The sequence below is a fragment of the Rattus norvegicus genome, chromosome 2 (genome assembly GCF_036323735.1).
Source record: "Rattus norvegicus strain BN/NHsdMcwi chromosome 2, GRCr8, whole genome shotgun sequence".
NCBI classification, from domain to species: Eukaryota; Metazoa; Chordata; class Mammalia; order Rodentia; family Muridae; genus Rattus; species Rattus norvegicus.
This window is the reverse complement of record NC_086020.1, coordinates 193,495,388-193,523,299: the sequence shown is the minus strand read 5'-3', so window position 1 is coordinate 193,523,299 and position 27,912 is coordinate 193,495,388. Positions and strand designations below refer to the sequence as shown.

At 40.0% G+C, this 27,912-nt stretch overlaps 1 protein-coding gene across 7 annotated transcripts in view; it reads right to left on the bottom strand.

Moving 5' to 3' along the window:
• Trim33 (tripartite motif-containing 33) overlaps positions 1–27,557 on the bottom strand; it is a 92,853-nt gene extending 65,296 nt beyond the window's left edge. The window contains exons 1-2 of one of the 7 annotated variants that reach the window (XM_063282277.1): positions 20,226–21,691; positions 19,526–19,674 (exon numbers count right to left, since the gene is read on the bottom strand). Coding sequence is in view for 3 of the 7 variants with exons in the window: in XM_063282274.1 (XP_063138344.1) it covers positions 21,767–22,346 (580 nt within the window). In the remaining 4 variants the exon portion in view is untranslated. 7 annotated transcript variants of the gene reach the window in all.
• Positions 27,558–27,912: the final 355 nt, after the last annotated feature.

Sequence of the window (27,912 nt, the reverse complement as noted above, 5' to 3'; positions counted from 1 at the left end):
TATTGACCTGAAGAATGCCAAGATACAGCTGACAAGATGGCTCAGCAGTTATGCATACTAGCTGCTACTCCAGAGGACCCAGGTCAATTCCCAGCACCTATGTGGTAGCTCACAACCATCTAGTTGCCATAACCGCTTATTCACTAACTCCTTTAAGAGGTTATCCAAATTCTACACTAAGAGACTCAGTCAAATGAAAAGGTCAAGAGGTCTATTCTTACCCATTTGTACTAGCTGAGCAGAAAACAGTGAGGATGTTATTCTTTGGATAAGACATTTAATTTGAAAATGTAGTCAATAAAGGGCAAATAAAACAAAGGGTATCATGTTTAACATGGTTTGCTGACTCACCACAGAACAATAACTACAAAGTCATGCACAAAGTTGATCCTGTAAAGGGAGTCATACTCAAAAATAAGTAAAGAAGTAAATATTTATTGAATCTCCTTAAATGGAGATATAAAAAAAAAGAAGAGGGTTGGGGATTTAGCTCAGTGGTAGAGCGTTTGCCTAGCAAGCTCAAGGCCCTGGTTCGGTCCCCAGCTCTGAAAAAAAAGAAAAAGAAAAAAAAAAGAAGAAGAAGAAAAGAAAACCTAAGTGTAAAAAAAATGGAGGAGGGGGAGAGAAGGAGGCAGAAAGGAAGAGGAGACTCCAGTTTAAATGCTTGGCTCAGGGAGAAACACCATTAGGAGGTGTGGCCTTGTTGGAGGAAGTATGCCATTGTGGAGGAAGGCTTTGAGGTCTCATAGAAGCTCCAGCTACACCCAATGTGACAGTCTCCTACTGCTGCCTGTGGATCGAGTGATACAACTCTCAGCTCCCCCGCACCATGTCTGCCTGCATGCTGCCACGCTTCCCACCATGGTGATAATGGACTAAACCTCTGATATTATAAGCCAGCCCCAATTAAATGTTTTTCTTTGTTAAGAGTTGCCTAGCCATTTCTCAAAATGTCACTCTACTTTTAATAAAAATTTAAAAGGACTAAGCTTATAAAACAAAGATTAAATATTTTGTTTCCCTGTTAAACTTCATTGGGCTTTTAACAGAACTGGAGCTCACTTAAATGTCTGTTTAAGGACTAGAAATCAATCTAAAATTAAAAGCAAGTACTGTCCTTGCAGAGGACGAGACTTTGGTTCCCAACGCCCATGCTAGGCAGCTTATAACTGATTCTATCTACAATACCTCTGGCCTCTGAGGGTACCAGCACATCTGTACACAAACTTACACACACATAATAAACACTTAAATTTTTGCTTAGGCTAAGGTCTGGTGCACACAGGTGCTGTGCCCAAAAGTGTGTGCAATCATGTGCAGTTGAGCTCACTTGTGTGTAGATGTCTTCCTTAATCATTCATTTTCTACCTTATGTTTATGAGACAGAGTCACTCACTGAACCTAAACACATTACTTTCAGTGACAAAGGATAGTTGAGATTAAAATCATTAGCAAATGAAGTCTTTAGAGAAAGCTTTTTTTAAAAGACGGTCTCATATATACCCCAGTCTGGCCTAGAACTGTCAATCCTCCTGCCCCAGCCAAGTGCTGTACATGGAATCACAGGTATGTCACCACATTCAGCCTCAAGTTTCTTTAACTTGCTCCACATCAATAAAAACAAATTAAAAGTTACAAATATTTTACCTAGAACAGACATTAAGAAACTAGATGAGCTGGAGAAAATGCTCAGTTGTTAAGAGTGTCTACTGCATTTTCAGAGCTTAATTCCCAGTACCCAAATAGAGTGGCTCACAAGCACCTCTAACTCCAGCCCTAGGGGAATGGACATCTCTGGCCTCCATGTACACTCATGTGCCCATATCCATACAGAGACACAAATACATACACATTAAAAAACAAAATCGAATCTTTAACTCAGGAGGCAGAAGCAGGCTGTTTTCTAAGTTCCAAGCTTGCCAGGGATATAATGCAAGACTGTCTCAAGAAAAAGAAACTAGCCAAAACACTATATTAAATCATAAAATCTTAAATAAAATTTAAATCTTAAAAATGTTTTAGGTATCTCACGTGAAGTCAGAAAAGATGAACACCCCGTGTAGAATATTTAAGCTGTGACACATCAATAATCATCTTAAATTGAGCTAATAATGAAAATACCGCCAAATACAAATTAAAAGAAAGCCTGACTGGAAAAAATAAAAACTAAAGTCTATGACATTTTCTCAGAAAGCAACATTCCAGTTGAACATAGCCAAAAAGACATTATCCACCAATGTCAGGTCAAGGACTACAATTTTCTTCCCAGGAAGAACCAGCCACAAGCATTTCTCCTCCCACCTGTGTTTGATTTTTGAACTCCAAAGCTAAGACAGTGTAGCCAGATCTGGAGTTTCCTTTTTTCCCCAACTTCCAGTGCAAAGATTCTGCCCAAAGCAATGCAGACCAAGAGATGCTGAAGCAGCTCACTTGTAGAACAAAGAATCTGTTCTATAAAAGTCAATCCAACGAAACCAACAGCTATGGCTCCCTCTATCCAACACCTTGTTCATGTCATCAAGAATTAAGATACTATTCCCATCTAGCACTTCAAAGCAGAGGCTCAAGAATCTGCTCAGAGGGCTGAGATGGTTCAGTGGGTAAAGCACTTGCACAAATGTGAGAACCTGTATTAGAATCCCCAGACCACACAGTAAAACAGGTGTGTAATATAATCACAATGCTACTACTTCAAGATGGAAGGCAAAAACAGAAGAATCCCTGCAAGTACAGCTAAGATCACATACGCAGTAGCAAAACAAAGAAACTGTCGCAAAAAGGTGAGACAGCTATCCAAGGTTGTCTTGTCTTTGTTCTCTAGCATTTATACAAACACAATGGAGCCTGTGAGGAAAAAAAATGGATGTGTACATGTGTAGCCACACAGGTGCACAGGTGGAAGCTATGAATCCACTCAGGGAAAAGGAGGCCCTAAGAAGAAAGATCGAGCTCTTTATCCCAAAACTGACTTGATTTGGAACGGAGGGGGTGCAGGGCTTCGAGCTCGTGGATACTTAAAACATCAAACCTAAGAGTACTCTTAAAAACAGGAATTTTTTTTTTTTCGGAGCTGGGGACCGAACCCAGGGCCTTGCACTTCCTAGGCAAGCGCTCTACCACTGAGCTAAATCCCCAACCAAAAACAGGAAATTTTGATGGCAAACAGTTAAGATGAAGATGGCGATATCACAGAACAAATGAAACTAAAAGGCCACTAAAAAGCATTCTTCTGGACTCAGAACAAATCTCTTTAAGATTCACCTCAAACACATGTGGCTCATGCCATAGGTGGGGTAAGGGGTAGAGGTGAGGCACACCAACGGATGGGAAACAAGGACTGACAGATGAGGACAACTAACTACAACAGTGCCCCCAACACACACACACACACACACACACACACACACACACACACACACAGACTTACACAACTAACTACAACAGTGCCCCCAACACACACACACACACACACACAGACTTACTATAGCCTAACTGCTAGCTGTAATAACAGAGAAGCACTTAACAGAAATCTGTCATAATGAACCTGCTAAATCCATTACCTCTCGTGAAAAATGAGGCCAATGCCTTCTAAAATTAGACATCAGGTTTCACAATTCAGAATATACACTTTGATAAAATGATTCCCTTAAACTACTAGGCAAAAATCAGTAAATAACAACCGAGAGTGCTAGAAGTGAAGAGAAACAGTATGTGAATTAGGTAGCAGGGATAGGAATGTAGCTCAGGAGTTAGATGCTTGCCTACTATGCAGGAAGTGTGCATGATCAGTGCATGATCTTGATGCTGAGCTTGATCTCCAGCACCTCAGAAAGCCAGTTATGGGCACACACCTGTAATCCCAGTATGTAAGAGTAAGGCAGGATGATCAAGGTCATTCTTGGCTACATAACAAGTTGGAAGGGAGCTGGAACATTAGACTCTTGTCTCATAAATAAATAAATAAATAAATAAATAAATAAATAAATGCAGGTGATGTTAGAAAATAAACATATGATACACGAGAAATAAGATAAACCAAGATAGCAGGTATAAATCCAACTCTACCAATAATAGCATTACGTATGAACGGATTAAAGAATGAACGGATTAAAGAATCCAACCAAAAGCAGACATTGGTACTGAGCCATAACTCAGTGGTAACAACACAAACAGAGCCCTCAATTCAAGTCTCAGAAACAAAACAAAAATGTGTGTGTATATACATATACATATATATACACATTATATATGTATATATAATTAGACTAAAGTCAATGAACAAGATCTAATTTATGTTGAAAATGAAAGACGATTTACACTCAAATATATAAATACATTCAAAATAGAAGAGTGGGAAAAAAATGTCATACAAACAATGAGAAGAATGGTAACACATGCCTAGAGAGAGAGCTCAGTTAAGATCTTCTTTCTAGAGGACCTGGTTTTGAGTCCCAGCACCTACATGGCAGCTCAACTCTCTATAACTGGAGAGGCTGTATTAAGATAGAAATAATAATGATCCTCTAAAGATGTCCTCAGAATCTATTACAAAGTAAAAATCAGTACATTAATTTTAATTGCATTTGATGCAGTAAGCTGGGAGGGTGAAGTGCATGGGTCTTAACTAAACTTGATGCCAATTTGTCCATTATTTCATTATTTTCATTATTTTGTCTCTCTTGCCTGTATGAGCTACATAAAATTTGATCTCTCTGCTAAGTTTTGGTAGGTTTTACCATTTCCATTCATCCCTCCCATGATCAGATACCTTTGCCGTTAATCTGCCCATTAGTGGTTCTCCATTTTGATGACCAATATCTATTCTATTACATAGACATGAATTGGAAAAGATATTTTCCTTTTGCTTTCCTAGTTGTCTGCCTGATAGCCAATAGTATTGCACTGATTTTGTGGTTTTTTTCCTCAGTATTGGCCATTCCCATTCCATCCTGTGGTCTATAGGCTGCCACTTCCCATTACTTTTGGTTCTATCAGTGATTGATGAACCATCAGTACCATTCATTAATCAAATGTTGTGACCATTCCACCCATCTGTCCCCACAGTTCAATAGGTGCCTGTTTGGGGGGAAAGGGTAAGTAGTTTAGGGATGGGGATTATAACCAACTAAGTTTTATTTCCTCAGTGCAGGAAGGCAAGACCCCTTCGCTACAACCTCCTAGTCAAAAGGAGTTCATACAGGTACCAGTTTCACTGTAGTACCTTTCCTTCCATGGCTGGAAAGGACTCTGCCCTCAAACAGATCCAATCCATCATTATAAAGGGTGCCTTTATAACCATAGAGTGGTTGGTAAGGTTCTCCATGCCCTGTAAAATGTCCAGATTTGTTTCTCAAAGAATATTTACTTTCCATATATGAGAAATGTTTGCAATAAAAGCCAACAGGCAGATGGCAGTGGACTCCTTTTTGCTTTATGAAGAGTCCCCAGTTGCCAATTCACCAATAAATATATGATATCCACAATTATGGTATCATTTGGTTCAATATTGATCACACTTGTATGCATGGAGATGGGCTTACTGGCAGTTAAAAAAGCTGTTCTTGGGGTTGGGGATTTAGCTCAGTGGTAGAGCGCTTGCCTAGCAAACACAAGGCCCTGGGTTCAGTCCCCAGCTCTGAAAAAAAGAAAAAGAAAAAGAAAAGGAAAAAAAAAAGCTGTTCTTTGTTCCTGTCCCCATTGGAAATTAGCTGCCTCTCTAGTAACCCTGTAGAGAGTTTTTATAATAATCTATAAATATAGTATGTAATTTCTCTAGTGTGCAAACATGCCAATTAGGAGCTGTATCTGAGTTTTGTCCCTGGGTGGTGGGATTAAAGGTGTGTGCCACCACTTTGTTCATGATAACTCTCGAATTCCACTGGGATTAAAGGTATGGGTTACCAGCATCCAGCTTAAATATTTTATCTTAGCTCCAAATCACTCTCTTATATATTTAGAAAACAAGTTTGAACTGTAATAACCCTTTGACTTTACTTAAAACAATTTAAATCTCTTAATTGTGTCTAATACCAAAGAACAAAAATGTCCTTTTTAAGAAAACTCAAAAGCGGGGTTGGGGATTTAGCTCAGTGGTAGAGCGCTTGCCTAGGAAGCGCAAGGCCCTGGGTTCGGTCCCCAGCTCAAAAAAAAAAAAAAAAAAAAAAAAAAGAAAACTCAAAAGCTGATGTGGTGTGGACCATGCGGCTATCATGTGGCTATCTACGATCTAATATTCTAACATGGAATTAAGACAATCAATTTAAGAAAACTTTTTTTCCTCTCCTTTTTTTTTCATGCCAATAAGGCAAGTGTGCCTTGGTAAATTTTCATTCAAAAAAAATTTTTTTTTGTTTTTTTCATGACTGATCAAATGAAAGGCATTTCTTAGTCCTTACAAATTAGTTTGGACTGAATAACCAAGCTGTCTGATGAACTACCTACCACCTCTCCTTATTCAGGTCTCTCCTGTTTGAATCTAATCTATCAATTTTGATGGTATCCACAACTTTTCTTCTCCTGTGGAAACAAAGACAAAACCTCTTCTCCAATGCAACACATATCCCAGTTTCCATTCTGAGGTCAACATATCTTTAAAAGATACAAGTCAATTTAAATTTAATTCAACAGTTTTTTGGTTTTTGTTTTTTTTTTTTTTAACTATCTAATGTCTCTCTACAGCTGTCGTCTCTTTCTCATTAACATTTTAAAAATTCAAAAGTTAATATACTGTGTAACCTATCTCTGGGGGGGTCTTTATTTCTGTTTATTAGGCAATTCTTTTAAATTGCAATTAGATCTTTCTATAACTGCTTATGCTTGCAGGATTGTGTGGTATACCTGTAATATCCTGTATGTTGTAACATGCATTTTACTAGAGACATATGTGGGGCATTCTTGGTCTTAAATTTGTACAGGTATCCCCATGATAGCCATAACATGTATTAAATGTGTGATTACAAATTCAGCCTTTTCAGAACGTCAAGCATTTGAAATCCTGAATATGTATCTATGATACAGTTCACATGCTTTAATCTTCCAAACCTTGCAAAATGAAACACATCCATTTGCCAAACTTCATTTCTTTGGGTACCTTTTGGGTTACTTCCTGCAAGTAATGAAGTTTGGTTATACCAAGAACAAGTATAATTCCTTATAATTTCCTCATTGTCAAGTGACGGAAAAATCTTCAAACGTTTACTAGTGTTTCTTACAAAATTCTGAGGCTTCTAGAACATTTCCTAATAAACTGATCAATTTCATCATTACCTTGTACTACAGGGCCTAGTAAAACCATATGGGATCTGATGTTATATACAATGGATGATTTTTTTTTTATTTTTGAATACTTGTAGTTAAATAAAAAGTGAAGATAATTCTGAATCATTCAGACTAAGTTTAGTGGTTTCAATGTTTAAAACAATTCTTTCTGCATATTGAAACTCAATAACTATATTAAGAGATTCAGGAAAATCTAGTGCTACTGTAAGAATGGCATACAACTCAATCATAAGGTTTTTGAGCCACTTTATTTTTCCTGGTTTATAACTTGCCTTTCATGACTTATTTGCACCAGTGTAAAATGTAGGGGCTCCAGAAATTGGTGTCTCTTACTACATAAGAGAGAATCCAATTACTTCTTTATAAAAACTGAAGTCTCTTGCTTTTGCAATGTTTGTTGTTAATCTCGCCCAAAAAATTACTACAAGCTCTTTGCCAATGTTCACTTTCTGCCCAGAATGAGGCAATTTCAGCATCAGTAAAAGGTACCATAATTTCAGCTGGGTCTATTCCTGCTAATCAATGAAGTCTCACTTTTTTTTCTTTCAGAAGCAATTTAGAAACCTTTTCTACATAGGTTTTTAACTTTTTACTGTTTGTGTGCTAAAAATATCCATTCTAAGATATATTATCCTCTCTCTGCATAAGAATTCCTGTGAGAAAAAGGGTAGAGGGCAAAATAATTAAAATACAATCCAGCTTTGGATCCAAATGGTCCACAAGTGCACCCTGTAATTTCTTTTCTACCAGAGCAATTCTCTCTCAGCCTTAGCTGATAACCTTAGACTATTTAGGTCCTTATCACCTCATAAGTTTTGAAACAAATTACTTACCTTGAGTAGTTTATCCAATTTGGTGCCATAGTCAGTATCTCTCAGCAACTTTTGAAAATCCTTGAGTTTGTAATTGATCTCTCCTGATTTGTACTTTCTGTGGTCAAATTTTCTGTAGACCTATTTTATAGCCTAGATAATTAACAGAATCTCCCTCTTTGTACTTTTTCAGGAGCAATTTGAAATCCCCAGCAAGGCAAAATTCTCTTCATCAAACATTTTTTCTAAAATACCAGCACAACATAAGACTGTTTAACCTTCCTTGTGGCAAGACTTTCCAATGATATCTCTTTATTTAACTATTATTATAAGTAGGTACTGAGAAAGAAAACCTTTCCCTATCATGCTCATGGCAAAAGGATTGTGAAAAGTCAGTCTTTTAAATCAATTACTATCAAAGGCCATGACTTAGCAATGGAATTCCAAGCTGTAAAGAGCCTACTGGCTGATCTTATTTATGGCTCTTAAATCTATTAACACCCTCAATTTTCCTGATTTCTTTTAACACAGGGAATTCCATGGATTCCTCAATATATTGACCATTTAGCTGCTCCTGTACCAGCTGTTCTATTACCTGTAATTTTTCTGTTTTCATCGACCACTGATCCAATCATACAGAGTATTATCAGTTATTCATTTTAAAGGTATGGTGGTGGTACCTTTGAAAGACCAACACCTGTCATGCCCCACTTATAGAAAACCTGGACTATCTGACTGTTCTTGACAGTACCTTTTAATATTTTTCTCAGAAACATTCTTTATTTTATGGTTTGTGTCTGAGATTGGAGTAATAAATCTGGTTTTCCATTGTTGCAAAAAATCACGTACCCATAAATTCATGTCTGTAGTAGCCACAATGGCTTGAATTTTCCTATTTGTCCCTCTGGCCCTATACGCACAAACCATCTTGCGCTTAGTTTTGCCTGAGATAAAGTTCCAATCCCTAGAAGCTGAGTATTTACCTCCTGAAGAGACCACTCTGGATACCAAGATTTTGGTGACTACTAAATGTTCAACTTCCATGCCTTCTATTTGTATTTTAGCTTTGGTCTCTGATCATTTATAGCAGTCTGCCAAATACTTGGGGATTCTGGGGGTTGTTGGTTTGTTTGTTTGATTTTGTCTTTCCTGAATTTTTTGTTTTATCTATTGAAACTGTTCTGTCCTTGATTATATCCAGCAGTGTTGTTTTTGGATTATCTCTAGAAAAAAAATTATTCCTAATAACACCTTGCCTACAATCCCTTTTCAAATGACTTTGCTTATCACAATTAAAAAATCTGGTATTTTGGGGGCTGGAGAGGTGGCTCAGTGGTTAAGAGCACTGACTGCTCTTCCAGAGGTCCAGAGTTCAATTCCCAGCAACCACATGGTGGCTCACAACCATCTGTAATGGGATCCAATGCCCTCTTCTTGTGTGTCTGAAGACAGCTACAGTGTACTTGTATATGACAAATAAATAAATCTTTAAAAAGAAAAATCTGGTATTTTGATTTTTTTTAAGATTTATTTATTTTATGTATGTGAGCAAACTGGTCTTCAAGAAACCGCTGAGCCATCTCTCTAGCCCTTATATTTTTTCTTAGACCTTTTAGAAATTACTTCTGCCTGCTATCATATCAGAGTAGCATAATATGAAATCCAACATCAGCCCAATTTCTAATCCATTCACCTATTGTAATGGATCTTGCCTTTAAAGGTCTAATCACCCTTTCACATCTGAATTAGCATTTTCAAAACCCAAAGATTCAGTTAATATTTATATGGTTTCTGAGTATGATGATATTCTATTTACAGCTGAAGTCAACTTTGCAAAACATCAATGAAGGCTTCTTTTGGACCTTGTATAATTTTAGAAAATGACTTAAGACTTCTTTTTCCTGAATCTTCTACCCTGTCCCGAGCATTTAAAATTGCTAAAAGGCATAGTGCCAAGGTGTGATTATCAAATTCAAGCTGCCTTTGTATATCAGCATATTGGTCTTTAACTATCAATTGAAATATTGGGAAATATTACCAATAATACCTCTAGTCCTATATCTTTGTTCTATGGCCTCGCTTCCTCTTTCCACCATGTTCAACTGAGGACTAGCTTCCAATATTGGTGTTCCCAATTTTTTCCAGTCTTGGGGGATAACTGTTCTGAGTTGCCCATGAATTTAATATATGAATCCATACTATACTATATAAAACGCCCACTCTCTTGAATCTCTTCAAATTTAATATGCCTGTAAGATTCCATTTAATTTCTCTATAACCTTGGGAGTACTTATCTGCTGGTAGGTCTTGTATAATAACTAGATAAATTAAGGTTGGTTGATTTTCTAACAACCTTGAGACGCCCTTCTTCAGTTTCATCATGTCTATTGCAGCAGGGTCTTGTCTAAACTCCTCTGTCTGTGTCTGAGTATTTTTCTTATTTTCATTTACAAGTCTTTCTAAGGCTTGTATCTTATTAATCCACTTGATGGTTTGATGCCAAAAAACCCACTATGACTATTAAAGATAACATGAATTATGAGACTGACAGTAATTATTATCATCATTATGTCAATGCCAGGTAAGTTGTTTATATTTTCACTTTCTGCTTCAACTTCCAAGCCATCTAAAGAAAAAGTAGCACTATACAAGATTCTAGCACCTTCTATTATAATATTTCCCATCCTTAACTCTCCCCTTGAGGACTTCCCAGGTTACTCATCAAATTAGATGGCTTCTCAGTCAATCCAAAGCTGGTGTGATTTCTCTCTCCATGTGGTTGTGCCATGCACTAAAGTGACAAATACTGTTTTTAAATTTTTAACAAAATCTTAAACGTTGAATTTTACCAATAAAGGCTCAGGAGCCAGATGTCAGGTGAAAGCTTGCTAGCTCAGAGGCAGAGAAAACACCCAGCTTGACCTTCCTCAGCTGACATCCCAAAAAGCAGCTCTCCTTCTCCATGCTCTAAATCTCTGGAACTGAATGTCCCTCCCTCTCTACTTCCTGTGCATCTCTCTATACATCCTTCTGTCACTTCTTCATACTCCTTTTTTTCCTATGTTCACTCCTTGTCAACTGGCTGCTTCTTCTACCTCGACATATAGTTGACTTTATTTAATCCTGTTTACAATAGCTCTTGGAGGGCTGGAGAGATGGCTCAGTGGTTAAGAGCACTGACTGCTCTTCCAGAGGTCCTGAGTTCAAATCCCAGCAACCACATGGTGGCTCACAACCATCTGTAATGAGATATGATGCCCTCTTCTGGTGTGTCTGAAGACAGCTACAGTGTACTTATATATGATAAATAAATCTTAAAAAAAAAAAAAACAATAGCTCTTGGATTAAAGGTGTATGCTAGGTCTGCCATCTGAACACACACACATTTTAAATTTTTAATATTCTACACTATTACATACCCACCATAAAGCTTTAGTGTTATGCTGAAGACATCTATATCATAATTAAAAGGACTTATGTGAATTCTGAGACCTAACCATTTACATAACATTCCGATCACTTTACAAGATTCAAATATTTGTAAGCATGCTTCATTTGCTTCTTATACAGTGAATAAGTGAATTCTGATAATTATAATGATGCTTGTTGTTAATAACATATTATAGTACTGGGGAAAAGGCTCATTTGGATAAGTGTTTATGACCTCACTGGAGAATGTAAGTTCAATTTCTAACACCCCGATTTAAAGAAAGATCGGCTAACACTGTGATATACACTGTAACCCCAGTACACACTGGAGAGGCAGAGATAGGAAGGTTTCTGGGGTTTGCTCAACACCAGTCTAGCTCAATCTAATTCAACATGAAACCCTTTGTCTAGAATCAATTTGGGAAGATCTGACATCAACTTCTGGCTTCTGGGTAGATTGTAGACAAACATGTGACAGCACACACATACAAATAAAATATATTGTATTTCAATATAGCTACTGAAACCCTCTAAAGGGAAAAGTTTACTTGAGTACTTAAAGAACTTAAACTTCAAAGTTAGAAAATCAAACTGAGGGATTACACATGTCTAAGTGGTTAAAAGCAGTGGCTGTCATCCCAGAGGAACCCATCAGCCACATGGCAGTTCACAATGTCTGCAGTTCAGTCCAACACTCTTCTCAATTTCAGGCTGGATTTTCTCATCACTCCCTGTATCTTATACATTAGTATCTCCAACGTAGAAGAGCCATTTTTAAGTATGATTTTATCAATCTACCTCAGTGGCCTTATTAATTTGGAAAAAAAAAAAGTGAGAGGGCTTACAGTGAGACTTGATTTTTTTCCACAAGAGAGAAATGAATGTACAAATAATTTAGGGAGAAATGGCTCACTGAAATGCTCAAAGCCCTAGGTTTGATTCTTAGCACCAGAAAAGTAACATTATCTCTTTGAACAAATCTTTATAAGCAAATAAGATAACATGAAGTTGTTACACATTGAGACTGACCATTTCTTTGTTTTGTTTCGTTTTTTGACAGAGGTTCTTGCTATAAGCCAAGCTGGCTTTAAATTCCAAACCCCAAGTGCTTGGATTATAAACAAGCAGTAACACATCTGGCTTGAACTTGGGTTATTTTACATAGTAGTAGTCTAAACAAATTCATAGGAAATATTCGAATAATTCAATGATTGTCTACAGCTAATTTTTCCTGCCTTTATTAATTCAGACAATCTATCTTGAAAGCATACAATATTAAATGAGGAACAAATGAGAAAATAGTTGGATAGATGTTAAGAACAGCCTAAGTTGGGGTTGGGGATTTAGCTCAGTGGTAGAGAGAGCGCTTGCCTAGCAAGCACAAGGCCCTGGGTTCGGTCCCCAGCTCCGGGGGGGGGGGGGGGGGGGGGGGGGAACACGACAAGAACAGCCTGAGTTGCAACTAAAAGGATAAAGACCAAAATGAGTCATATATAATATGCATATGAGAAAAAGGGATCACCCTTCAAGCCAATGTCAAGCAGAAGCAGCAAACTCAGTCACAATCTCTACTTTTGAACATCTCAATGACTATTTGATTTACTGTTACAAAATATCTCACATTTTTTTTTTTTTTTTTGGTTCTTTTTTTCGGAGCTGGGGACCGAACCCAGGGCCTTGCACTTCCTAGGTAAGCGCTCTACCACTGAGCTAAATCCCCAGCCCCATCATTTTTTAAATAATTTGAGTGCTAACATCTCAGCAAGGTTCAACAGACTCAAGGTTTTCTCATACACCCTTTATAATATGCTTCATAATACATGAAGATACTGTTGAGTGGAAAACACAAAATCTAATAAACAGAACACTGAAGGGCAGTGCTTTTGTTACTTTTGATTCTTCAGACTTACAAGTCAATCACAATGAAATGATTCTAAGCACCCCACCCCCATATCCACCGTATTCCACATAAAAATGAGTACGTTTTCAATGAATGACGTTCACCCTGTACACTAGTACTTATTATATGAGACTTGTTCCTAAAAATTATGTTGTATAGTCTGGATACTAGCATTCTATTAGTAGACCACAAGTGGGTATAAGAAGCCAAAGTGCTCCAAACATCTTACTCCAGCCATTATTTGTATTGGTTCAAGTAAGACTCTGAATGAACTCTTTCAAATCCTGTGTAACTTGAAACCCAACTCATAACCATTACCTAATACTTCCCACCAGACCCAATACGTGGTATCAGAAGACAAGGGAAGTATTTTAAGCTTCAATACAACACCAAGGACATGAGAGGACTTCCCAAAAGAAAACTAGTTTCTATAAGTTTTATTAACAAAAATTTGAAAGGTAATTAATTTAGTAAAATTGTAATGCTCTACTAATAAAAATGGAAATTTTTTAGAAGAATTTTGAAACATTTTGCTTAACTGAAGATTTAATAGAATTCCTACATCTATAGAACTTTCCTTGCTTGGTTTAGAAATAAGACACTCAAAAATTTACCTTGCTCATAAAGTAATTTTCACTTTTTATTTTTAAGAAAGTCTGCTGGGACTCATGAGAAGTCAATAAAGGCACACAACTATTTCCTTATTCTTTGTAAACCACCATCCCAAATCCCCTGGAGCTGAGGACGGAACCCAGGGCCTTCTACCACTGAATTAAATCCCCAACCCCAATCTTTCATTCTTGAAGTAAAGTTGTGCTATGACAGCATTCTAATAATACTTTGAAAGGGGCCATAAAGCAAACATGTGAGTTTTCTGCCATCTGAGTGAGCAATGTTGCATCTTCCAGCCTACTCCATTTCAGATCATTGTGGCCTAGTATTCTGACTGTAGCCTCTTTGGAGGAGGTACTTGGGATATTTTAGGAGTTGCTTTGAAGAAACAGGTCTTATATGGCTCACACTGTCCTTGAATTTGCTCTACTTGAGGATAATACTGAACATTTGATCTTGTTGCCACTAACCAACCAAATACTGAAATCACAGGCATAATACCACCACAGCACAGCTGGCTCCAGCTGGCTCCTCTTCTGGCTTTTTTTTTTCCTGTTTGTTTTTGTTTTATTTTTCCTTTCCAGCCCCTAGAACCTTAAGTGATCACAACTCTGTCGTCCTCCTCTTCTTTTCCCTTTTATGCACGCATGTATCTTGAGCACTCTATTGTAGTCTCATCTTCCCTCTTCACTAAATGGCCACTCTACTCTATGTTGTGTGACTTGTTTGTTTGTTGTGGTGATTTAAGTGAGAAATGTTCCCCTTAGGCTCTGATATTGAACACCTGGTTGCTAGCTGGTGGTGCTGTTTTGGAAATCATTATTAATTGTGCTCTCTTGGTCATAGGAGCATCCCTGAGCAGCAGTAGACATAAGCAAAAAGTCAAGAAGACAAGAACAAGATACTATCTTAGAGGATGGTTACCACAACAGAATACATGGGCTCAAATTAACCAATTTACATATTCAACAAAAGATAATGTATAGAATCCATTGAGAATATTTGCAAAAAAAGTATGAAGAAAAACAGAAAACATACAAACAATTCATAGGAGGAACATAAATCATGTATCATATACACGCACTCAAAACTGGAGCTGTGGTGTAGCACCACAGTAAGGCATTTGTCTAACACGACATGTAAAGGTCCTGGGGTGTGTGTGTGTGTGTGTGTGTGTGTGTGTGGTGTTCATCAGTACCATGTAGTACACGCCTTTTCATCACTAAGCCACAGACCGTAAGTATTTCTCTACAAAGGATGCATCTGTGTTCACTCCAGCAGTTCTTTCCCACTTTCCTGTGAGTCTAATGACTAGGAACAGAGGAGCAGTCTGTGACTCACAGAAAGAGACAGAGGTTAATTTATCCATCACCCCGAGCCTAATCACTGAACTTGGCACTAGAAAAATACGATGAAAATATTATAGCCATAAAACAAAATCAGTAAGTTATGGTGAGCTATTTATATAAAAGCTAACTCTAGGTAAGAAATGTTTCAGTTTTACATTCTGTTGCAGGCATACTGACCTAATCTAAAGACTTCAAATGGATTACTCCACTATCTCCTATCTTTCTCACTGTCTCAATGACTGTAAATTATTTTTTTATTGTCCTGCAAGGAACCAGAATTTATTTTGATCCCAGAATCTTGAGTGCTTAAGGAATGCAAAGCACTTTTGTCTGCAGTATAGCTATTTATACATACAATATTTAGAATTTTGTAAATATTTATCAATTTATTTAAAAAAATCTTTGTATTTTAGTATTTTAGGGAGTGGGAAGATGGCTCGACGGATAAAATACTTGCTGTTCAAGCAAGAGGACTAGAGTTCAGACCCCCAGAATTCACGTTTTAAAAAACCAGGGTAGTACAGTGCTAAGCAAAATCGCTTACACCTTTAATCCAGCATTTGGAAAGTAGGAAGGCAGGGGCAGAGAGCAAAAGCAAAGGCAGATCTCTATGAATGCAAGGCAATCTGGTCTATACAGAAAGATCCAAGCCAGTCAGAAACAGTCTCATTAAAAAAAAAAAAAAAAGGGGGGGGGGGGGCCTGGGGATTTAGCTCAGTGGTAGAGCGCTTACCTAGGAAGCGCAAGGCCCTGGGTTCGGTCCCCAGCTCCAAAAAAAAAGAACAAAAAAAAAAAAAAAAAAAAAAAGGTGGGGAATGCCTGACTCCTGCCAGTAATCTCAACACTTGAGTGTCAGAGACAGGAAAACCACTAGCTAGATTGGCTGTTAGTGGCAAGATCCAGGATCAGCAAGAGATGCTGCCTCAGTAAAGTTGTATATTCAAGGAAAATACCCAACATAAATTTCAGGCTTCCACAAGCAGGCATACACATAAACATATATTTGCACATACATGTACCCATATATACAAATATACATGCTACGCACATAACAAAAAAAAAATAAAAGAACTGAATGAAAAATAGGTTTTTGGGGGGGGGAGTATAATCTAAATTTATAATGCAGTGGTAAAGCATGTGTATGGGATGCTGCAGGACATGATCATTACCTACCACAGTAACACACACACACACACACACACACACACACACACACACACACACACACACACATATGACGGCACTGTTACTTCCAGTCTTCTTAGTGTCTGCTTTAATAGAAGCTGGCCTGATCTACGCTTCTACATTTAATCTGAGTTGTCTAGTCAAGGTTCCACTAGGCTGAATGCAGGCTAGCCCTGAACTTGTAGACTTAAGCAATCTATCAGGTTCTCTAGTAGCAAGAACTTCAGAAATGCAACACCAAGCCAAACTTAATCTTTTTTTTCCTTTGAAGCACATAAAAACCTGACCTCATGCTGGGTAGTAGTGGTACACAATTGGAAGGCAGAGGAGGGAGGCAGATCTCTGAGTTCAAGGCCAGCCTGGTCTAGAGAGTAAGTTCCAGGACAGCCAAGGCTACATGGAGAAACCCTGTCTCAAAAAAGCAAAATCAACAAAAGTAACCTCATAACTACATACTTAAGAAAAGAGAAAACTGCATTTAGTAGTCTTTTTAAGTAATTGTAGGGAAAAAAATGACAATCCTTTGATATAACAGAAAAACTTTAGAAGTTTATTTCTTAAGTATCCACAGTAATGTGGAATCTATGTATTTAGTCTGTTGTCCTTTGATTCTTTCCTTTGGTCAGTTGGATAATACTCATTCAGTGAGTTGTACAACTCTTCCAAATTTTATTACCCATTATAAATACATGTGCACGATCACATCCACATGCACATGCACACACATATCATCAGAAAAGGATTTAAATACTGAAAAACTGTCAGACTCTTAGCGACAGATACCCTTTTTTCCAAAATTGCAATTTTCATCTAAAAGCTCAATTTTTATCCTTGGCAAACATATACTGCAACTTGTTTTCACAGAAGTGACAGGCTCAATTCATTCATTCTTGAGAAAATGACTGCCAAACACCATGCCTGAAAATATCGTCTGTCAGTCTCTTTCAATTAAAATATTATTTTCCATTAAAAAAAGCATAGTTAACTCAGAACTCTTAACAAAGTGGCAGTAAAAATACACTAACTTAGGCTTGGTAGGAGATACAGCTCAGTGGTAATGAAACCACCATCTTATGCTATGAGGCCAACAGTTTTAGCCACTACTGCTCTTCTACTATCACTGTGTTAGCACAGTGACTAAAGCAAATAATGTAGCAGCATAGCTACTTTTAAAGAAAAAGTTTTAATCCTACAAACGATGAAAAGGTCTGAGATAACTGCACTCACATTCTGTGGACCACCTCTTAAGAAACTGCTTAGCCAGGCAAGGTGGTCCTGGCCCAAGGTACTAATTTCTCAAGAAACTGAACCAGGAGGATCAGTCAATTACTTGAGCCCAGAGACCAAGATCTTGTTCAAGGACAGTCTGTACATAGCAGCAAGACCCTATCTTGAGAAAAGATCAAAAGTTCAAAGTCATTCTCAACTCTATACTGAGTTCAAGACTTGACTATGATAAGACACTGTCTCAAAAAATTAAAATTAAAAAGCTTAAAGTGGGTTGAGGAGTACACTATTGTAAGTACACTTCTTCCAGAGGACCTGAGTACAATTCCCAACACCCACATCAGGTAGCTCACAACTACTTCTAATTCTCTGGCCTTTGCAATCATTTGCACTTATATGCACATACCTGCACACAGATAAATATCCATAATTAAAAATATCTTAAAACAATAACAAAAAAATGTAAGTGCCCACCTAGGTAAGCTACACAGAAGCTAGCCATACAGTGTATGTACTCCTGGGACATAAATCCCAAGGTTAATGCACAAAGGACAGCCCCCCCCTTCCTGAAAATACAAAATGGTACAGGTCCTTAACCCCTGACTATTTCTCCAGTCACTCTAGATCAGTGGTTCTCAACCCACGGGTGGTAACCCCTTTGGCAAACCTTTTTCTTCAAAACTATTTACATTATGATTCAATACAGTAGCAAAATTAGTTAAGAAATAGCAACAAAAATTACTTTGGGGGGATGGAGAGATGGCTCAGAAGCTAAAAGTACTGACTGCTCTTCCAGAGGACCCTGGTTCAATTCCCAGCACCCACATGGTAGCTCACAACTGTCTACAACTCCAGTTCCAGTTTAAATGAATCATTTTAAAAAATAGTAATTTTATGGTTGGGGTCATCACTACATGAGGAACTGTATTAAAGGGTCACAGCATTAGGGAGGTTGAGAACCACTGCTCTAAATGACTCGTTTATTCAAAAGCCACTTATTAAAAACATATTCTACAATACTCTAACAGGAAATAGAAACGAGCAAGTAAAAAATTAGATTTCGGGGTTGGGGATTTAGCTCAGTGGTAGGGCGATTGCCTAGGAAGTGCAATGCCCTGGGTTTGGTCCCCAGCTCCGAAAAAAAGAACCAAAAAAAAAAAAAAAAAAAAAAATTAGATTTCAACTGTGCTATGAAATGCAAAGGGTATATATAAAACTACTGCTGACAAAATATCTTCTAGACTGCCTGACTAAAAATATGGCTGATTTCATACTCAATGTGTTTTATATACTCTTCAAAAAGCACCATTACTTAGAAATGATTGTGTTTATTCCTTTCCACTTATTTTAGTTCAAAAACAAAAGAGAACTGAGGGAATTTATACATTCCTGCACAAATTTCAGAGAGACAATTTTGTAACCTCAGTCTCTCAGCTAATCGTCAGATACAATTGCATCTTCAGTTCCCACTTAATGTATCCCCTAACACAGACTTTCACATGAACACTGAATCTCATGTGTCTTACTATGCTCTTACAGGCCTTATGCAGTTATCCTCTTTAAACCTAAAATTTAGTATCTCTATCAACCAAAATTCAATTTTTAATGTATTTGATATTGTTATGTGAAGACAGATTCTTTGTGTATGCAAAGCAGGTTGGCCTTAAACTCAATAGTGATCATCATGCCTCAGCCTAAGTGGTATTATTATAGGTATATGCCACCACCCTCACCTCAGAACTTTATTCTTGATTGAGCTGTGGTGGTTCATGCCTTTAATCCCAGCACTCGGGAGGAGAGGAAGTAGTTTCTCTGAATTCAAGGCCAGCCTGGTCTACAGAGTAAGTTCCAGGACAGTCATGTCTACACTGAAAAACTGTCTCTAAAAAAAAAAACAAAAACAAAAACAAAGGAATTTATTCCTACCATTCTTTCCTGTATGTTCAAAAACCACATATCCTTCCATCATCAATACCTGATTATGTGCCTGAAATTCTTCATTTATATAGAGGTACAACCCACTAAACAAGAAACCCAGAATCAATTCATCTAACAATGGTGGTCTCCTTGACACCAATCTCACTGCCCTCCTCCACCTCCACCTCTATGGCCACTTACACTCAGCTACTGATAATAAACTACCAGCCACTGTTAGTAACTACCATGTACCAGTCACTTAGATTTTCTCTCACTTCATATTCTCAACCCGATAGTGTGCTAACTACCCCTGTCCCTATCCTACAAATGAAGAAGATAAATTAGTATGAATTAATTCATCTGTCCAGATCGTAAGTAGGAAATGGACCTAGGGAAAAGCCTAAAAAAAAAAAAAATCAGCATTTCTCAAAAAACTAACCCCCACTGTAATAGCAAATGTGCCCTTGTGTAACATCTAGTATCAGTCTTTACTACCCATTCCACACAATTTCTTACCTAAAATTGCCAAGGTTCTCCTCCTTACTGGTCTTCCCACCTGCAGTCTTGCCTCTCCTCATTCCTCCAAGTGCCCGAAGACATTTTTGATGGATCAAAATCTGATTATTTTTCCTCTTGATATAAAAATTCCTCAAGAGTTGGGCTAGTTCAACTGACCATGAAACCCCCAATTCCATCACCAGCACTGCATAAAACCTGGAGTTGTGGTGAATGAATGGCTGAACTCCCTGAACTTACAAGGAGGCAGAAGAGGATCAAAAGTTCAAGGTCATCCTAGACTCAACACACTCTAAAGCCAGCCTAGGTAGAATAAGATACCCTTCAGGAAGGTCCTCTGGTCCACAGAATAAATCCTAACCAACCTTTAGGACAGTCCACAAATCCCTTTCCTGAAGTTCCAAAATTAATTCAAAAGCTTTGAAATTTAAACCTTTTAGCAAGCTCATCACAAAACCTATTAATTGTAGGATGTTATCTACACAATTAACATTTAATTTCTATATAAACACTTTTCATAATGAGCAATGTAGTACCCTGGCTAGAGTACTATGCAAGAGATCTTTCTAGGAAATAGAAAAACCCAATATGGCATCTCAAATCCAAAACACATCTAAACCTAACAGTTTCAGAAACTGGACTTCCTTAACTATTTAGCCAATTAATCCAATCTAACTTCCATCTAACTTCACTTTACATATCAGTTAGAGTTGTATAAAGTGTCCTGTGCTGGGAATATTATCCACCCCTCTGAAGTGATCACTCCTCAAGAATCATGCCCCAGAACTTCCTTTACCAGAAGTTCTCCAGGCCTTCCTTCCAATATGCCACAACCATGGTACCCACCTCTATTGCTTCAGGTTACACAGATTCCACTATTAGACTAAATGAGATTCTCACTGAGCATTTTATTCAGTCCTAGCACAGTTCCCTGAATGTTGAGCTATTAGTGCCTAACAAATTAAATAGCAGAAGCCCAACTCTCCCTAACACTCTTCCCTTCCAAGTTCTTCTCTTCATCCTCAAATCCCAGGCTTTCCCCTAACCATGTAGGCCCCTCACAACTAGTATCACTTACCAAGCTCCTCATCGCAATGTCATCATGGTGCCTTTCTTTTAGCCCAAGGACTCCAACGTCTTTCATTACCATTTAATCTGTAGTTCTTTCTCCTAACCGAGAACAGGTCAATTCCCAATCCAAAGCAATCCATCCTAACCCCTAGCTAACAACACTCTGTCGGACCAAGCCTTTCCACACCAAAACACTTCTCACGGAGAGTTCGGTAGACCCCTTTCCTGTCTGTTAGTCCACCCTCTGCAGAAGCGCCTCAAACCTCCCTCTCTGCATCCCCTCCCCCAGCCCCTCGCTGCCGGCACCCCTCCCTTCTGCCTCCCCGTATCTCCGGCGGTGCAGCTTCTCTGGTAACCGTCCCCAGGGCCGTGGTTCTGGTCTCGGAGTCATCTCTACACTGCACCGTCCGAGCACCCTCGGCACCCTAACCCGCGTCACAAGACTCTCCCGGGTGCGGCCTGCTGCTCACCTTGCTGGACGTCACCGTTGCTGCCCCCAGGGATGGGCACGCTGAGCTGGCGCTCCGGCTCCGGCAGACAGCGCAGGCAGAAGGAGTGCAGGCAGGGGAGCAGCTTGGGCTCCGCCTCACGCCGGCTCTGCAAGCTCTGCTGACACACCGCGCAGGTGTCCAGAAGCGAGGCTGGTGGTCCGGGAGGCGGGCCCGACGAAGGACCCGGAGCCGGAGCCGGAGCCGGAGCCGGAGCCGGAGCCGGAGCCGGGACCGGGACCGGGACCGGGACCGGGACAGGAGCTGGGGCCGGCGTCGATGCCGCGCCCCCGGGGACCGCAGAGCCCACTGAGGCCGCGGGGACCGAGGCGGCCGGGGCCGAGCTTGAGGAGGCCGCGGCCACCCCCCCGTCGTCGGGCCCAGCCGCACCGCCCTCCGCGCCAGCCCTGCCGCCTTCCTCCTCCTCCTCCTCCACCAGTACCGCGGCGAGAGGCGGCTCCGCCTCCTGCGCCGTGGGCCCGGCGGCCCCGGCGGTTACCGGCGCGCTACCGCTGCCCCCGCCGCCGCTCTCTGCCTCACCGCCGCCTTTGTTTTCCGCCATGTTTTCCTCTTTGAACCCGCCGGACCGCCCCGCGCCGCCCGCCGCTCGCGCCGCCGCCGCCGCCCCCAGCCTCAGCCGCAGCCACAGCGAGAGCGGCCGCCGAGAGCGAGCGAAGTAGCGAGCGAGCGAACACACGAGAGCGCGCGCGCACACGGCGCCCCCGCCCTCGCGTCGCGGGGCGGGAGTGGTGGGCGCGCGCACGTACGCACCGACGTCCTCCCGAGGGAGGCGGGAACTCCGTCCGCGAGCGCGCACGCGGAGTAGACCGCGGTGCTGCTCCGCGCCTCGGTCTCGTTCGTTGCCACAGAGCTGGAATTCTGTAGCTCGGTAGGAGCTGGTGGAACTGGGTCTCTATGACGTGGGATTGGCTGCTAGCGCCGAAGCCGCGGTAGTGCGGCTAGAAAGGAGGGAAAGCGTGCAAGGGTAGGAGGCCAGCTTGTGTTCGCCCCCAAGCGAGCGTCTCCGCGGCGACGCCGTCCCCTGCGACGGGCGCGCCTCCGCGGAAGCTTCCCCGGTCGCGCGCTTGGACGCGGAGGCCTCCTACCTAAGAGGTGCGGACCACCTGGGTCTTCGCTGGTTGTTGCTGGACCGCGTTCCCTAGAGGGCTGTGACTCCAGAGAGCGGCTGCGCAGACCTTCCCCCCCAACACACACCCCTAAGGTCTCCAGATATATAGACTCCTGCGGGGAGAGAGAAGTCTCCTAATAGCTATTTTTAGCTTCTTAAGGTGATTCTCCAACGTTGCTGCATACCTGAAAGCCAATCAAATGAGCTTTTTCTAAACAGAGATGCCAGGGCCACACCCCAAAACAGAATCAGGAAGTTGGAAAGCAGATGAATGTTGAAAAGTCCCTGTGGCTGATGTGCCAGTTTGGGAGACCACGTTTCTAACCAATATTGTATCCTGAGGGTCTCACTCAGAGTAAGCCAGCTGACTGTCCTCACCACCTCAGTCTCGGAAGCTTTCTGAAAGGGTTTTGTTTTGTTGTTATCGGGCCTCTGCCTCAGGCTGCCATCACACCTTCACTTAACCAGCGCTGCCAGAACAAGTGTAACACGATATAGTGCCCACCTGTAGTCACCTGCGGGGAGGCTGTTGAGTTCCAGGCCAGCTTAGGCTTCAGGCTTCAGAGGAAGACCTTGCCTCCAAAAACAAATGGGGGAGGGGACATGATGTAGTGCAACAGCTGTTAATGTTAGTCTCAGAAGTCCATCCTGGACAGTAGATGTTTTACAGGAAATTTATTTGGGTGAGTTTTTAAATTCACAGAAAAAGGTTTTTCATCAATTCCTTCAAAATCTCTTCGACTTATGTGTTAAGATAGAAACATTGGGACTCCTGCAAGAGAACAAAGAAGCTCTCTGCCTTCAAGATGTTGACAGTTTAAAGGATGAACAAGGATAGCATATCAAGGAGTGATAAATGCTATGGAGTAGAAATAAGACAGGTGTGAAGGATGTGTGCTGATTGAGCAAGGGCTCTGCTGATAAGGTGAAGAAACCTGGCTTGCACAAGAGTATTCCAGATAGAGGAGCAGGTGGCAAAAAACAAAGGGCCTGAGGCAAACACAGACCCTGGAAGTAGTGTGAGTGGAATGGCTGCGACAAGGAAAGGAGGAATACGAGATAACATTTGTACCCGTTTGAATAAGAATGGCCTCCACAGTTTCATTTATTTGAGTGGTTGGTCACCAGGGAGCAGAGCTGCTTAAAAGGATCAGAAGGAAGTATGTCACTGAGGTGTGCAAAGGTGTGCAAAGAACACTTTAATTTCCATATGCTCTGTCACCAAGTTTGAAAACCACAAATATCAAAGAGAACAGTTCTGCATCTAATCAGCATCTAATCATCAGCTTTTCTGTATTTCACTGAGGAGCACATTGGTATTCCAGAAATAATGCAACAGTACAGAAGCAGAAATTTCCAATTTACAAAGTGCTTCCAAGCATATTATCCCTAACTCTGGCAATTAGTAAAATGTATACTAGTTTAGACAATAAGTAGATTTTTAATATTATATGAATGTACTATTATGCATTTGGCTATCTATTGCTAAACAATAAGGTAGTTTCTAATTTTTAATACTGTGATAAGCCTTATACTTCACATGTCTCTATTCTGAATATTTTTAAAAATGGAATCTCTGATTCACATAGTATAGCCATCGTAAAGGTTTTTCATAGTACAAATTCAATATCGTAGGCTATTAAATAATCACTAGGCTGGGCAAGAACTTTCTAAACAGAATAATAACACAGAATTAGCCACAAGTGTAAACAGATGGAGACTACGTGTAATGGGAAAGTTTCTACTCAGCAAAGGAGCTGTCAGTAGAGCACAGAGACTGCACTGAATGGGAGGGAAGCTTTACCAGTTATAGCTCAGACAAGGGCCTAATACCCAGAATTTACTGAACACTGGGAAAAGTGAATACCAAGCAACTAAAATGGCCAGTCATCAAATGAGCTAAGGAATAGATACTTTAAAAAATGCAAATAAATGACCAATGACTATTTTTTAAAATGTTCAACTTCCGTAGTCATCAGGGAAACTCAAATAAAAACTACTTCGAGATACCGCTATACCCCAGTTAAAATGGCAATCATCAAAAGCACTGAAAACAAATGTTAGAGGATGTGGACAAAAAAGGAACCCTTATTTTTAAAAAATAACCAAATAGTCGTGATGCATTTTTATCTAAATATGAAAAAAACACCTTTCAGTTTTTTCATGTGTCTCTAAAGATATTTCTTTTTTTGTCATATTCCATTTACTCCTAAATCCAGACTGCCCAGATTTCCATTCATACCACTCTGCCAAGACAGTTTCTCCAACCTTGTGGTTTACATGCATATTTTTACATTCAGTGTGCCTGATTGATTCCAAACCTTCATTTTCTTCTCAAGGCCATTTAACACTGTTGCCATCTCCCTTGTCAGAATAATTTCCTTGTCTCTTATGACATGACCCTCTCCTAATTGTCCTCCTGCCACTAGAACATGTAGTTTCCATACTACAGACTGTGTCAGAGGCCCCCAGTACCAGCCTTAGGCTCAGTGATTTGCTGAGTGGAGCTACAAAATTTCAAAAGTCTGCTATAATTTATTGAAGTTGACAGGTCTAGGAGAGCAAAGCCCAGTGGAAAGCAGGCTCAAAGTTTCCATGAGTCCCTTTGTCTTAGAGTTAAATTAGTTTGCCCAACAGTGATATGTATCAACATGTAGATCGTGCTCCCAATCAGGGAAGCTCACCCAAGCCATGCTGTCAGAACTTTTACTGGGAGTCAATCCTATAGGCATGCAATATTCTCGTGATATCTCACGTACACTATGGCCAATTCCTCGAGCAGACAAAAACTCTTACTAGAATATTCCAAGGACTTGGAGTTATTTCCCAGGAAGCCTGAAGACAAGCTTTTTGGTAGAATGTGTACAGTTTGAACAGGCCTACAAAGCTAAACTTCACATGCAGAATTGTCAAGCGTTGGAGTTTCTCAAATTTTGACTGTAGTTTCTCATCTCAATCATGTTTTTCTCATGACAAATTCATGCCACAGGTTCATTTACGATTGATACAATAACTGTAGAAGAATTTTAATCCAACATGGCTACTCTGGCAAGGAATCACATCCAAAGACCTAATCTGCTCCATCTGGCTGAAATATGCCCTTAGTACACACCTTTAATCCCAAACAATGAAGGTAAAGTTAGTTTGTAGAAGGAAACAGCAATGTTTGAAAGGGGCATCTGATTAAGGAGCAGACAAAGTGATGAATCAGAGAAACATTTAACACTACAAGTCAAAGATAGTATATACCCAACTCTCAGGAGAATAGCACAGGAAAGAGAGGCTACTTAAGAGTAACACAGGGGGGTTGGAGAGATGGCTCAGGGGTTAAGAGCACTGACTGCTCTTCCAGAGATCCTGAGTTCAAATCCCAGCAACCACATGGTGGCTCACAACCACCTGTAATGAGATCTGATGTCCTCTTCTGGTGTGTCTGAAGACAGCTACAGTGTACTTATAAATAATAAATAAATCTTAAAAAAAAAAAAAGAGTGACACAGGGAGAAAGAGCTCAGTTCATGGAGTTCAGAGGCAGTTTTTCCAAGCAGAGCAATTCAGACAGAAGCGAGATTAGATCAGACAGCTTGGAAAGGAGTTTGAGGCAGAACACCTTAGTTGACCCAAGCAGCCAGAGTTCAGAGGCTGAAACATTGTAGGCCTCGGTTAGCAGGTGGAGATTAGAAGTCGAAGCCTCATGATCCAGCTTTGCAGATTAGATTGTACATAGGCTAGAAGCTTCCAGCCCTTTGAGATCTAGGTTCTTTCTTACTGCCGAAAGGCTCCACCAACTCAATATGTTGAAAACTTCCATTCTCCATGAAGATGTTCCTCATCTCACACATTCCCAATCTCAGTGATGGTATTATGATTCAAGGGTTACAGTAGAAAGATACTTTAAATACTGGAGGATATAGAAATGGTTCAGCCATTAAGCGTGATGTTATTACTGAGGACCAGAATACAATCATCAGAAAAAACATTGAATGGCTCATAATTGACTGTAACTCCAGCTTCAGGGTATCTGATGCTGACTTCTGGCAGATACTCACAGACACAATCACACAAGGAGGTGGAAAGATAACCCATCAGCTAAGAGCACTTATGCTTTTCCAGAGGACCCTGGTTCAGCTCCCAGCTCCCAGTGGTCTTTAACTGAAATTCCAAAGAATATGATACCTGCTTCTGGCTTCCACAGGCATTCACACAGTGTACACCTGTATATGCAAAACAGCCACAATTTTTTTTAATTAAGAGGAGCTTAATTAAGATGGCTCAGTGGTTAAGAGCACTGACTGCTCTTCCAGAGGTCCTGAGTTCAATTCCCAGCAACCACATGGTGGCTCACAACCATCTGTAATGGGATCTGATGCCCTCTTCTGGTGTGTCTGAAGACAGTGACAGTGTACTCACATACATAAAATAAATAAATAATCTTTAATAAAAAGTTCTTTAAGAAATTTAAATGAGGACTGGAGAGATGGCTCAGTGGTTAAGAGCACTGACTGCTCTCCCAGAGGTCCTGAGTTCAATTCCCATCAATCACATGGTGGCTCACAGCCATCTGTAACAAGATGTGATGCCCTCCTCTTCTGTGTCTGAAGACAGCTACAGTGTACTTATATATAATAAATAAATAAATCTTTTAAAAAATTTAAATGTTATTTTTTTCCTATATTGAATAGAGAATGGGTCACGCTTGCAACATACAACTTCTGACTCCTCCTGTCCAGTCTTCTGCTAGGAATGGCAGCCTAACACTTGCAATCCCAGCACTTGGGAGGCTAAAGTAAAAGAAACATGAATTAGAGACCCTATCTCAAAACAGAACAAAGAAAAATGTATTTTATTCTTTCAAGTTTGATCTTGCAAATATTTGTTCAGATCTCTCCATTTGTCTCCATTCCACAGTCACCATCTTACATGAAGTTTCTACCTCAAGATAATGCTGATGTCATCTTTATGTTCTGTCTCCTCTGAAATACTTGTCTAAGCTGCATAA